The sequence below is a fragment of the Macrobrachium rosenbergii genome, chromosome 43 (assembly GCF_040412425.1).
Source record: "Macrobrachium rosenbergii isolate ZJJX-2024 chromosome 43, ASM4041242v1, whole genome shotgun sequence".
Lineage (NCBI taxonomy): Eukaryota > Metazoa > Arthropoda > Malacostraca > Decapoda > Palaemonidae > Macrobrachium > Macrobrachium rosenbergii.
The window spans coordinates 22,410,211-22,423,696 of NC_089783.1; the positions used below are offsets into that span (position 1 = coordinate 22,410,211).

The 13,486-nt window shown below is 40.2% G+C and overlaps 1 protein-coding gene across 1 annotated transcript in view; it reads right to left on the reverse strand.

Moving 5' to 3' along the window:
• Positions 1-12,320, reverse strand: part of LOC136828628 (GPI ethanolamine phosphate transferase 2-like) — a 63,041-nt gene extending 50,721 nt beyond the window's left edge. The window contains exons 1-3 of the mRNA XM_067086658.1: positions 12,069-12,320; positions 6,584-6,744; positions 147-336 (exon numbers count right to left, since the gene is read on the reverse strand). Coding sequence (XP_066942759.1) covers positions 147-336; positions 6,584-6,726 — 333 coding nt within the window. The 5' untranslated portion in view covers positions 6,727-6,744; positions 12,069-12,320. The remainder of the gene's footprint in view (positions 1-146; positions 337-6,583; positions 6,745-12,068) is intronic.
• Positions 12,321-13,486: the final 1,166 nt, after the last annotated feature.

Here is a 13,486-nt window from a genome sequence, read left to right on the forward strand (position 1 = left end):
AATATTTCTTAATACAGCTATTCAGGTTCAATTTTAAAGATGATAACACAGAAATTCACATATAGACAAGAAGAGTTCATATACAGTATATGAAGCTGTGTTTAGTTAGACAGTAAAACAATGAACAACGATCTTAAACAATATACCTTAATTCTAGGCAGAGTAACTGTTGGTGTGGCAGTATGGAGAACAAATCCATATGCCTTCCCACGTGTCAACAAGTCATACATATGAGGCATGAGTGGCTGATCTGTCAGTACCAAGTGATCTGTCCTCCAAGCATCTATGATGACCAACACAACCTTTTCAATAGGTTTGTCAGCTGTCCCAGGGCCTCTGCAAAAAATTTAAATACTTTTTAATCTGAGAATTTGGCACTAAAAAAATATACATATACCACATAAACATCAAGGTGGACTAAATTCTTCACATCTCAACAATTTCCCCTAAACAGAGAACAATGTGCTCTTCCTCCAATGCAGTTCCTGAAATAACTATACAATATTATAGCATAAAAGTTTTGATGAGGTGGATACTGACAATTCGTGATCAAAGAAAACCCAATTAACTGTTACTTTTTTTTATTTTTTAACTTAACATTTTTTCCTAAAATAAAACCTTTTATAAAATGAATAATAATACACAACTGTTCATGAGGAAACTTTTGGATAAATTAGTTTATATCCAAGTGAACACTTATTTCATATATGAAAGCTGGGTTTCTGGCACCCTAAAAAGAATTCCACAGCTTGAGAAGACTTCCAGATTCAACTACTGAAAGCCATCTATCCACCTTCACTTTATCCCAGTTATATACAGAATAAAACTGCGGAATCTGAGCTAAATATAATTTCTCTAAGCCATAATAAGACCATTTGTATAATTGTGGCACAGAACTATTTGCCGTCACGAAGACCAATTCAGTATTAGCAAAATTGTAAAAACTCCAACGGCAATTCTTTTACTGTTTGCACAATAACTTCTGACAACATATTTCCCTTGTCCTTCAATCTCCAATCATATGTGCCTTCCAATCCCTGTGGAATCTGCTCCAAAATGGCAGATTACGTAATGTGTATATTTCTGTAACCTATGTTTTTGTAGTATTTCAGTTATTATTGATATTTTCCCATTGGTAGGACATGAAAAAGATATATACATTTATATTTTTTATTATACAGTATGCAGTAGAAAGGAAAGTTACTGTTGGCAAACCTTTCACTCTAACGCCACAAGGAGCAGTTCAGAGAGAGAGAGAGAGAGAGAGAGAGAGAGAGAGAGAGAGAGAGAGAGAGAGAGAGAGAGAGAGAGAGAGTATGGGGGAATAGTTTCCAATAGTAGAAGCCTGCTTTACATGTCTAATCTTCTCAGATTCAAGTGACAATTCCTTGAAATGAGAACCCTCTTAAGATTCTAATGGAAGCTATAGAAACAATGATCAAGTAATAGCTGTGGGTGTGTCTAGCCCCCGAGACAATTGAAAAGGTTTCTCCACACTCAAGGAGTGAGCCATAGGATTCTAAAGACTTGACATCCTGCCCCTGAAGAAATGTAAGCAAAGTTCATGTTGTCCTAATTTTGGAATATCATCTACATGGGTTTTTTATCACCACAGAATAGGAATCATTTAATGAATCTTAGTTTTTACTGTTTTCTATATACTGTAATAAAACTATGCTTGCTTCAAAGAAAGAAGCAAGCATATGGAGGAACTGCTATCCTCTGAAGTAATATTCCATGAGAAAAAACAGAGCATTTTTGGGACTTGCTGCACACTTCACAGATTAAAGACATTTTGCAACAACATTTCTATTAATGTGGTATGGTATGCATCAATTCAACCTGACCCTATACTAAACTTGTTAGTCTACTTGAGCATGTAAATGTACTAAACAAGTGTCTCAAGGCAATGGTAACAAATTAATCCCCTTGTTTGCCAACACAACAAAACTCTTGTTACCAATATATACTCTTTCAAACATGTCAAGTGAAACTGACACTTTTACACTAATTCTAAGCACATAAATGATATTGTACAACATTATTATACGTAAAGTAAATTATAAAGATTAGTGGACACTAAAACTTGCAAAGAATTTCATTGGAGATTACAATACAGTATGTTTGTGGACACGGGAACAGCAATGTAGAATGAAGGATTTGAAAAAGCTAAGAAATATCTTACTGACGGTATTTTGTTACATGGCTTTAATGTCAGTCAAGCCTAATTTGGTGTATAAGTGACCATTAGGCTATGGTACTGCAGTTTGTGTTTACTTCTGAAGGTGATATTTACTGATCTTCGCTGTCATCATAATTTGCATGAATGCTGTATGAGGAATACTGGTATGTAATGTTATCTTTGAGAAGTTACTGATAACTGTATACTACATACTAAAATATAACTCTAAAGCATTATGGGAACAAGTTTTGTCAACAAGGTGTTTGGAAACCAGTTTTCCAGCATTACCAAAACCAGCTGTTCATAGCCTGTATGCTAAATTTGACTGACCTTTCTCATATAAAATGCATGGGAATTTTCTTTTACTGAGAAAAAAAAGATACATCCTATACTCAGGCAAATACAAGATTGCAGTATCAAGCAAAATTTCACACCTTCCATACACATGCTTTCAAACGTATTTAAAAAAAAATTTTATTTTCATGATAAAATTGTTTCATATATACTTACCAAGTAATTCTACAGCTATATTTTCCTCTCATGCGGCAGCTTAAAATTTTAATTACTGCGGTAGCATTTCTATTGTTTTGGTGTAGGTGACTACCCCGCCCACTATCGGGGAACAAAAGGAACAACAAAGCAGTAAAACTCACTTCTTTTGTCTCTTATGTTCATGAGAGGGGAGAAGGGAAGTCTCCGATCTGTAATTACCTGGAAAGTATACAGTGTATATGAAACTTAATTTTATCATGAAAATAACATTTTCATATAAGTAATTTACCAAGTAATTACACAGCTGAATCCCACAATGAGGGGAGGTGGGATCCATGGACATATTCCACTCCAAAACATTCAGTCATGAAAATTAATCTGAAACAGACAATTTGATGGCATTGATACAATGCTTGTTGTTTCCTTACCTGGTAAGAGAACTACTGCAGGTAATTACTGCTTCTGGTCAGTGCTCATCTTGACCTGTAGTGACATGGCGGAGTAGCCGCGAGGTGCCTCTACTTTTTTAAGTGGGAGCTTTGGAGAGAAGGAAAATTCAGATTGCTCACAAAGCATAAAAAACAGATGCCCTTGCCCTTGGCACAGTACCAAAAGAAAACAATTACCAGACAATGTTGTCACCTACACTGAAAAATAAAAAAAAAACACCCATCCACTAAAAAACTGGTGGGCACACCAGGTGCAAAGTAACCCCCAAGCTCTCCCATGATTTGACACCCTACTTCAAGGCGAAGAGATCAAGGATAAAAGGAATGCTTCCTATGCTTCTTCCCCCAATACCATGCCAGCCATTGAGAAAAGACCTAGGGCACTTCAGTTTTCCAACACTGTTTCTATCCCTTTTAAATAGCATGTCGTGAATATGGACTTACACTTCCAGTAAGTAGAATGAAGAATTGCAAAGAGTGCCATATTATGTCTGAAAGTAAACGAGGTGGCGACTGCTCTAATGTCATGTGCTTTCACCTTGAAGGTAGGCAGGACGTCCTCCTGGATCTGTGAATGTGCCTCAGTAATCAGATCCCTAAGGATGAACGACTGCATTCTTAGATAAGGGTCGAGAGGGATTCTTGACGAAGCACCAGAGACTGCTGGAAGGGCCTCTGATTTTCTTGGTTCTGTCTAGATAATACCATGGGGCCCTAACAAGGCAAAGGACCCTTTCCTCTTCTTCTAGCCCAAGGATATCCATAAGGTTCTTAATAGTGAATGAGCATGGCCAGGGGTTGGATGGTGTCTCGTTCTTGGCCAGGAAACCTAGAGTGAAAGTGCAGACTGTCTCCCAAATGAGGCCTGAAGTTCACTAACTTGCTTCATATCACAAGAAACAGTCTTTCAAGTTAGGTTCTTGACAGACGTGGAACGGAGAGGCTCAAAAGAGGGGCCCATTAATCACTTGAGTAACACATCTAGATTCCATGATACTGAGTCAACTTTCGTTTGCTTGGAAGTCTCAGAGGATTTAATCAGATGGCTTAAATCTTGTTAGAAGAAAGATCTAGGTCTCCGTGTTTAAAAACCGAACTCAGCATTGATCTATACCCTTTAATGGTGGAAGAAGAGAACCCCTTGGTGGTCCTCAGGTAGAGGAGGAAGTCCATTAACTGAGCGACAGAGGTTTCAGAAGGCAAGATATTATGTCTGCTACACCATCTTCGGAAGACTGCCCACTTAGATTGGTAGACTTGGCAAGAAGACTAACATCTGCATCTTGCAATAACCTCCGCAACTGACGAGTCTCCAGACAGTCTGAAGCCTGTCACAGCTAGAATGGATAGTCCTTGGTGGAACCAGCAGAAGTGGGGCGGTCTGAGTAGATGCGGAGTTTGCAGAAGCAGTCCTGGGAAGTCCACTAAGTCATTTGCAGAAGCAGTCTTGGGAAGTCCACTAAGTCTCAGGAGGCCCAGGAATCACTCTGAGAGGGCGAAACAGAGCTACCAGGGTCACTGTCACATTGTGATGAGACTGAAATTTGTTGATACAGTACTTCCCTTACCATGCTGAATGGCAGGAATGCGTATAGGTCTAGATCTGACCAATTTAGAAGCATGGCATCTGTCGCTCATGCCAGAGGGTCCAGGACCGGAAAACAAAAGAGAGGAAGGCGATGATTCCTTGATGTGCCGAATAGGTCCAATGTTGGTCTGTCCTACAGTTTCCAAAGGTTGTTGCAGACCATGGAGTCCAGGTACACTCTTTGGGGATGACCTGTTTGTGATGACTCGGTTCATCTGCCAACACATCCATCTTCCCTTGAATGAAATGTGTGACCAGTTTCACTCGATTCTGGTCCACCCAAATGAGAAATTATTTTGTCGCTTCACAGAAGGAGATGGAATAGGTCTCACCTTGTTTCCTGATGTAGGAAAGAGCAGTGGTGTTGTCTGAGTGCACCACTACTGTTTTGTCGGCGACCGTTTACAAAAAAGACATGAGGCCTAAATAAATGGCTGTCACTACCTTGATATTAATGTGCAGGTTCCGTTGTTCCAGAGACACGTCCTAGAAGCTTCCATGTTCCCCAGAAGGGCTTCCCAACTTAGATCTGAGGCATCTGAAAAGAAGTCCAGGTTGGGGCTCACAGGGCGCAGCGACTTTCCCTCTAAACGTCTTTCTTCGGACGTCCACCATTGCAGGTCCGACTTGATCTCCGTTGTTATGGGGAACACCAGAGTCTGGTTGCATTTCCTGTTCCAATTGCTCTTACGAAGAACTGAAGGACTCTCATATGTAGTCTGCCTAACTTTACAAACTGTTCGATAAAGACATGTTCCTAAAAGACTCATCCACCGATTTGCCGAACAAGATGGGAGACAGTGAGAGAACTGTGGACTGTCAGTAGACAGGAATTGATGAATCGTTTCTCTTGGGGAACAGAGAATCCCGAAAATTTAGAGAGTTGATCCTCATCCCCAAATAAAGAACCTCCTGAGTTGGAGTCAGCTGGGACTTCTGCAGACTGATCAGAATTCCTAGCTCTTGGGTGAGGAGAAGGGTCCTCTGTAGGTCCTTTGTGCACTTCCCCTGTGATGGTGATCAGAGGAGCCAGTCTTCCAGGTACAGGCATATGTTGATGCCAAGAATATGTAGCACTTTATGAGAGGGGCTACCACTCACGTAAAAACTTGAGGAGCTGTAGAGGGGCCCAAACACAGGGCCCAAAATTGAAAGACTCTGTCCTCAAAGATGAACCTGACATACTTCCTGGAGTCAGGATGAACAGGGACATGGAAATAAGTACCTTGCATAGTAAGAGTAATCATCCAATAGCCCTGCTGAATGGATGATAGTACTGACAGATTCGTCTCCATTTTGAACTTCGTCTTCTGGACAAAGAAGTTCAGAGCGCTGACATCGAGGACAGGTCTCCAACCCCCGAAGACTTGGGGACTACGAAAAGTCAGCTCTTTTGAGCATATCTGTCCCCTACAGTTTGAACAAATTGTGTGAGAATCATAAGTGGCTTTTGTTAACCTGGTCTTACAACCTTCCTGACAATGCCTAATGCTGGAGGAACTTGAGTCTGACATGGTAAACCACAAAATTAAGTATAAAACAATCTAAGCTAAACTAACAAGCTTGAAGGCTACACAAATAAGTGAATACTTCACTGAATCCTGGAAGGATAGACCCAAAATACCAATGAAATAAATCAACAAAAGCTGCTGCAAACATTTGATGTTACGTCGAAGGCCGGCAGAAAAGAAGTGAGTTTTTCTGCTTTGTTGTTCCTCTTGTTCCCCGATGGTGGGTGGGGTAGTCACCTACACAAAAAAACAAAGCAATTTTGAAAATTTTAAGCTGCCGCGCAAGTGGAAAATATAGCTGTATAATTACTTGGTAAGTTACTTATATGAAAATAATAATTAATTTATCAAAAATACTAACCTTCCTTGCTCCTGAGTAGGGAAAGGATCTTCTGGAGGTATAGGATGTGGTCGGACACTGACAATACCTGTGAGGTATGCTAACAAGGCTGCAATAATGGCAAGTTGTTCCACTAAAAGGTGGGACAATCCTGTCAGCCTCATTTTTTAATTGTTCTGATCCTGTAAAGAAAATTATGATTATCCATTACATTCCTCTGCATCTTGTTCATGTACTGTAGTATAATCCATATAAACTTAAAACCTAACATCCCAGAATTAAAATGATCGAATGATAACATCAAACATGCGATAGTCTCCATGTTTCACAGATCTAAGACTATCCTTGTATTAATGACATTACATCTGATAAAAAGTGGTAAACTGAGAGATGAAGTACAACTTAAAAAGTGTAAGGGATGTTATTCAAAGAGATTTTTCTTCCCTTAAGGTTCTTTTACATTCAAAAATAGAGATGGTTATGAGGTTTTTGGCATTTGAAGCTTACGTAAGAAAAAATACATTATTAGATTAAATCATAATTATAAAACCATATCATAAGAAGAAACAATCAGTGTTAGTAATGGCAGATGACTAATCACAATAAACTGTTAATTCAGTATCTGTTACAGCAACTCTAAAAATAAAACTCAAATATAACAAGCTGAGCAATAACAACAAAACCCAAATACAACAAGCTGAGCAACAACATGTCCTAAAGAGAAAGTGTCTGAGGATTTGCGGGTAATGTCCCTTAAACAGAACATGGATAAGGCTGTCTGTCGATGCCAGACCCCTGCCCTCATTACCTGTGGAAACAAGAAGTTCCTCCTGATACAAGCACTAGGTAAAAGGTCCTGACTTTGCGAACTCTCACCTAGATTAGAAGGTTGGACCCCAAAACTGGACAACCCTTGTGTCTGCTTGATTGTCTCATGAAACCAAAGAGAAAGACAACTCTAGTCATGACACCTCCTTGTGCCTGACAGTACTAACCTTCAGATGCTAACACCAAGTAACTACATAGTTATTAGTTTCTAACTATTGCAGCTGCTGAAATTCTGAAATTCACAGTAGCACTTCTATTGTTTTGGTGTAGGTAACTCACCCTGCCTACTTTTGGGGAAGAATAGATACACCACAGCTGAAGAGCTCAATTCATTTGTGCCCTATGTCCATGAGAGGGGAGGAAGGAGGGCTCCGATCATGTAGTTACATGATAAGTATAAATAAAACTTTATTTTATTATAAAAATGTCATTTCTATATCAGTAACTTACCAAGTAACTACCGTACATAGCTGAATCCCACATTGACAGGAGGTGGGATACATGGCTATATACCATTGATTTCTAGCCAAGAGGTGGAGGACTTTGGAATGGCCTGTCAGGCTTTTTCAGTCTGCCACCACTGGAAAAGTCCCGTTTACCTCATTCAATGCGGCAAGTCTCGGTTGCTTACAGTCTTGTGGGTTGAATCCTTGCTCCGTGGAGCCGTAAATAGAAAGGTTCCTTTCACATCTTGGTTGAAATTCTTGGGATTCAGACTCGAGCAGCCTCCTACCTGGTTTGAACAATGTTCAACAGCTCCAGTATTAGAAGATGCTGCCTCTGGCTCATTTGGGCACCCAGCGTCGGGAATTGCCTGAGGGTACCGGTCATCTTTTCTAGAGTCAACCCCCACCTGAGTGGCATTCAGTAGTTGTGAATACCAGTGGGGTGCAAGGCAACCCAACAATTCATCAACACAAGCATTCTGTGCCCAAGAAAAGGTCTTGGGCTCTCTCCAGCTTCAGTGGCAGCCAGTCTAGGAGTCAGGGGCGTGTCTCCTGGTTCCTCCTGTTTGAATAATGGCCTCCGGCCTTGAACGGCTGTCAGGTGCTTATCGGTCAGTTTCTCTTTCCCCTCGGCCTCAGTATTCCAACCTCTCTGGGCGGGTGGGGTGGATATTTTTGGCCCCATGAATGGAACTTAGTTCCCGTTCCGGCCCTGGAGGGCTGTGGCAGTCTTCCTGCCTTGGGGATCTTCTTCCTCCCAAGAATCCATTTTAGGGTGGTTCTGAACAAAACAGCAATCAAGTGGGTTCAAACTCGTTACATCATTCAGGTTATGGTTCATTCTTCTCCACCAACAGGCAAATAAAATAACCTATCAGGGCCTTCCCCATCCATTAAAACACATTCAGGTAGTCCTGTGATCTTTTCCTGGACCTCGGGGTCTGTTTGCAACCCAATTCAGCAGGTATCAAGCTGCCACGACTGGTAAAACTCAGCCTCGTCAGGCCTCCTCAAAGTTCTGGTGCCCTGGCTTTGTGGTCTTTGTGAATTTTACAGTTTAGGAGGAAACTGATATTGGTCCTGTTATTACTGTTTTCCTAAAATCAGTCAAGGGATCAACAACCTGCAGTTAAGGCACTCTTCACATAGTTTTTGAAGATATGTGAAATATGTGTTTTGTTGGAACCAGACTCAGGCCCTTAACTTTCATCCCTAAGGTCTGTGTTTGTCTTAGATCAGTACTCCGTCTATTCAGTTTCTGGTCTTTGAGTAATGAGAAACAATCATCTTGTTCTTACCTTTCCTTGTTGGGGAAGTTAAAGCACTCCGTAATGGAGATGAATTTGAAATAGAAAGGTAGCTAGCATTGGTGAAATCTTGTTGCAGCCTTACCTGGTGAGAGATGTATAGCAGGAAGATACTGCCTCTGGTCGGTGCTCATCTCAACCTATAGTGGCATGGCGGTAAAGCCATGGGGTGCCTCTACTTCTGTGGGAGCTTTGCAACCAAGGAGTACTCCAATGGCTACCAAATCATTACAATATAAAAAAATTGCCCTTGTTTGCAGTTCTGTTACCTACACATCACATGAAATAAAATAACCAAATCCATTAAAACACATCGAGGTGGGTACTCCAGGTATACAGTACAAAAACTCAACAACCTGTATCAAGGCAAGGGATAGTGAAATATGTGATTTCACCGAGATAATGAACCACTCGAAATAGGCTCTTAACAAGACAGCGCAGGGGAAGAGATCCAAAACAAACGTCGTGCAACGCATATACTGAGCCCACCGGGATAATGAAGAGCTTAACAACAGCCAGGCAAGAGATCCAAAAACACGTCTGCAACGCATGACGGCCGAAAGCAAACTGGAATGTTTACATCCAGGCAGGCGATTATTCCTGCCTACCTGGTGGTAGTTACTGCCTAACCACCTTGTTCAAGAGTTTAACGGCCGTGTCCAGCTTTGCTGTAAGTAATTCCTAATGTAAAGGACCAACTGTTTGTATATCGTGTCAGAACAAACAACTATTCATCTATTTGGAAGTACCAACATCCCTTCCACTAATGAATACATCTCTTTGAGACAAGAGGAACAAAAGCGTGCCCACTAGCTGTACCTAGCCTTAAAATAAGGAATATACTATGTACAATACTCAGGGGAAGAAACTAGTTAAGATCCATAGTGTAATGTTAAGTTCAGATGAATTTCTCCATTTCATTTTTATAATTTAGGATGCTCTAGGTCATTTCAGGATGAGGAAGGATTCCTGGCAGAACCCAGAGACCCAGTTTACATTAAGATTTACCTTGTAATTTACTTTATCATTTACAGCACCCCAGGTCAGGTTAGGCAGGTGGGTCCACAAAGGGACCCAAGCACTAGGGCAGGTAAGGCCCAACAACACAACTTACAACAGGTTATAGAAGTCAAGGTTAGGATGCATCCCTTTAACTAGCCTATTTAACAATTTTTTTTTCTTTATTTGTGTTTGTGACTGACACCATCGCAAACATGAATGTGTTTTATGCATTTCATATCATTCTTGTTTGTGCAATTCACTCACTGTCTGTTTTCCCCACAGGAAACCCCTTGTCTCCCACTAGCCTAAGGCTGCACCATAATTATCATACGGATATAGCCTGCAGGGGTTTGAGAAGCACAGAAACAAGTGGCTTTCACCATCATTAATTAAAATGGTTAAAAATGAATAAAACTTGAGATATACTTAGAAATCTCTTAAAAATACAGGGTTCATGTATGTGGTGAGAAATTGAAGTATCACAACGTTACCTAAATCTCTGTTAATATTTGTATGGAGATGTACACATCTTATTGTGTAGCAATTTTTCCATCACTCTTAACCTAAGGTAATTCTAAGTATTAGCTCTGTGCCTGTTTTTACCGTGGAAACTGGTTTTTTCTACACTGTTGGGGCTCTGATACTGGCGGTGAGTTTGTTTGTTGTCAGCCAACTGTTATTTGCCCCCTAACTCTACTCAACAGTAAAGGGGGACTGTGGAAATTCGGGGTTTTGGGTGGGGGAGACCACAGAAATGGAGCGGACATGTTTACGTTGAGGAGGCGCCCTCTGGAGGGGAAAAACGAGAGGGAGCCATCGGGGGGATGGAATGTCCCTTCGCCAAGTTTAGTAATGGCCCGGGAGGGGTACCCATACTTTAACAAGTTATTGCACTTGCCGGACGGGATATGAACCATTCCAAACAGACGTACCTGTGCTCTGTCTTGTGAAGATCGTGTATGGAAACCCCTTGCTGGACGGGCTTCAGGGGTTAATTACAGGTTAATTACATTCATGCAACAATAATTGAAGGTAAATCCATAATTAGCAACCAAAAGACTGTAAAAAAAGTCAAGTTAGAAGGAAATCACCGCCGTGGAGCTACTACTTAGATCTACCTTTACCTCATGCACTCTTTGACCTGAAAACCAGACTAGCTAAGCTTATCAGTCCTAACAAACCTGCCCCTGTCTGCCACAGATAATCCTTGAAATGGCTTCAGAGATTTCTTTAATTTCACCAGTTTCTTAATGGACAATCAGGCTCTTTCAAGCAATTTTGGTAGAACTATATAGTAGCTCCAAGTCAGCGACTGCCTTCTAACTTAACTTTTTCTACAGTTTTTTGGATGCTAATTATGAATTTACCTTTAATTTTTGGCGCTCAAGTGCAATCAACCCGTGAAGTCCATCCAACAAGGGGTTTCCAAACGCAACCTTCACAAGACAGAGCACGGGTACGTCTGTTTCGGACGGTTCACATCCCGTCTGGCAAGTGCAATAACTTGTTAATGTATGGGTACCCAACCAACCCCCCCCCCGGGCTAGTACTAAACACGGCGAAGGGACATTCCATTTGGCCGACAACAAACAAATGCACAGCCAGTACCAGAACCCCTAAAAGTGTAGAAAAAACCAGCTGAAAATGTAAAAACAGGTGCAGAGCTAATATATAGAATTACTGCAATTTTCAATATCCTACACTACCCTAGCCTAGAATGACGGGCATTTTGGGATGCATAAGGCAACTCAATAACACTGTGCAACTAAAATGAGTCTTGTTAGAAGTGCATCATACCCACTGAAACAAACTCAGTGTTAATGGCGAGCCTATCTTAAATTTTAATCACTGTTAGGCTACTTGCTAGACTACGCCTGCCCTACAGCCGGTCGGCTAATTATCAAATTACTGTACTTCACCTACCTTATCGCAAGTAGATTGGGGTGGTGCACTACATATCTCTTTCCCGACACCAAACACTTAGTTTATAATATGGAAAAAGGGCGTCTCTTTTCGACACACTATTGTTCTTTTCTAATTATCATACAGTATACTGAGATGCAACAATACAAATGCGATTCGACCATCCATACGTTACTATATAAGAGTCAAACTGGCCCGGATGGTCCCACTGATCGGGCTAGCCGCTAGAGTAAATGTTTGACATTCAACCACACTTACAAAGCTATTGAGTGCGTTTCTTTAGAAATAAGTTGGCATTTTCATTATAAATTAGCTACTTATACTATCATATGTAATCAATTATATCTTAAAACCTTTTAAAAATAATTTCAAAATATATCATACAACTTTTATAATCTTTTCATGACGTGCAAAAAAGTCTTCTATTACAATGTACTGTAATAGGGAGCACAGATATACATTTTTTGGAACGATGCCATGTTTATGTTGATTTTAACAGATCTGTGAAAAAAGTATTGAATAGAGATACTATGAAAAAATAGGCTTGCTTTTACAAGTTTTTATGAAAACAGGATTTTGTTGGAGTGCTTTTACATTTTTTATTTAATAGAATTGAGAGATTCCCTTATGTTCAATAACTTCGAAAATAGTTATTGTTGTTGTTGTTGCTGATTTAACGAAGTGCTAGAGACTCATGCATGACTAGATAGTGGGTACACAATCACAAAGAGAGAAAAAAAAAAAAGGATATGAAACCTTCAAAGTACCTGATCAAAAAATTCATTCTGAACCTGACAACTACTATCCTAATTCTGTAAGCATACATTACCATGGAACAGCACAAGCCACTCCGTAAGATGAAACTAACCAGGTGGCAAAAACTTGACAGAATGTAGCCTACACAATTTTTGACAAGAGATTGTTAAGCCTTCTGATCAGAGCGCAAAGTCTTAAAGGGATACACTCTCAGCACACAATGTTCGAGAAAGTTAATTTATCCCAATCTTTTTGTAAATTATGTGCTTAGTATTTTCCAACTATATTTGATTTTTCATTGACTGATAAACATTGTAATTTCGTAAAATCGACACCAGCAAGGACACAAATAAGGAAGATTTTCATGTTAATCTAGTTTGATACTACAGGCACAATAGTTAATTTAAAAAAAACCTTCACGACGATTAAAAGGTTAATTCTTTATTTAGCGTCTTGAATTCACTCCAAGCTGTGTAATCAACTGGAAAAGTTACTGGACAATAAGCTATGTGACGCAAAACTAGAATACTAGACAGTTTATTCTGGTTATGTAGTGGGGACGGGCGTATCGACAGGAACAGCCACTGATCCAAGAACAATTCCACTACCATATAAAAAACAGTTAAGTAATTTAGCCATTGCAACTAGTTTAATAATGTCTC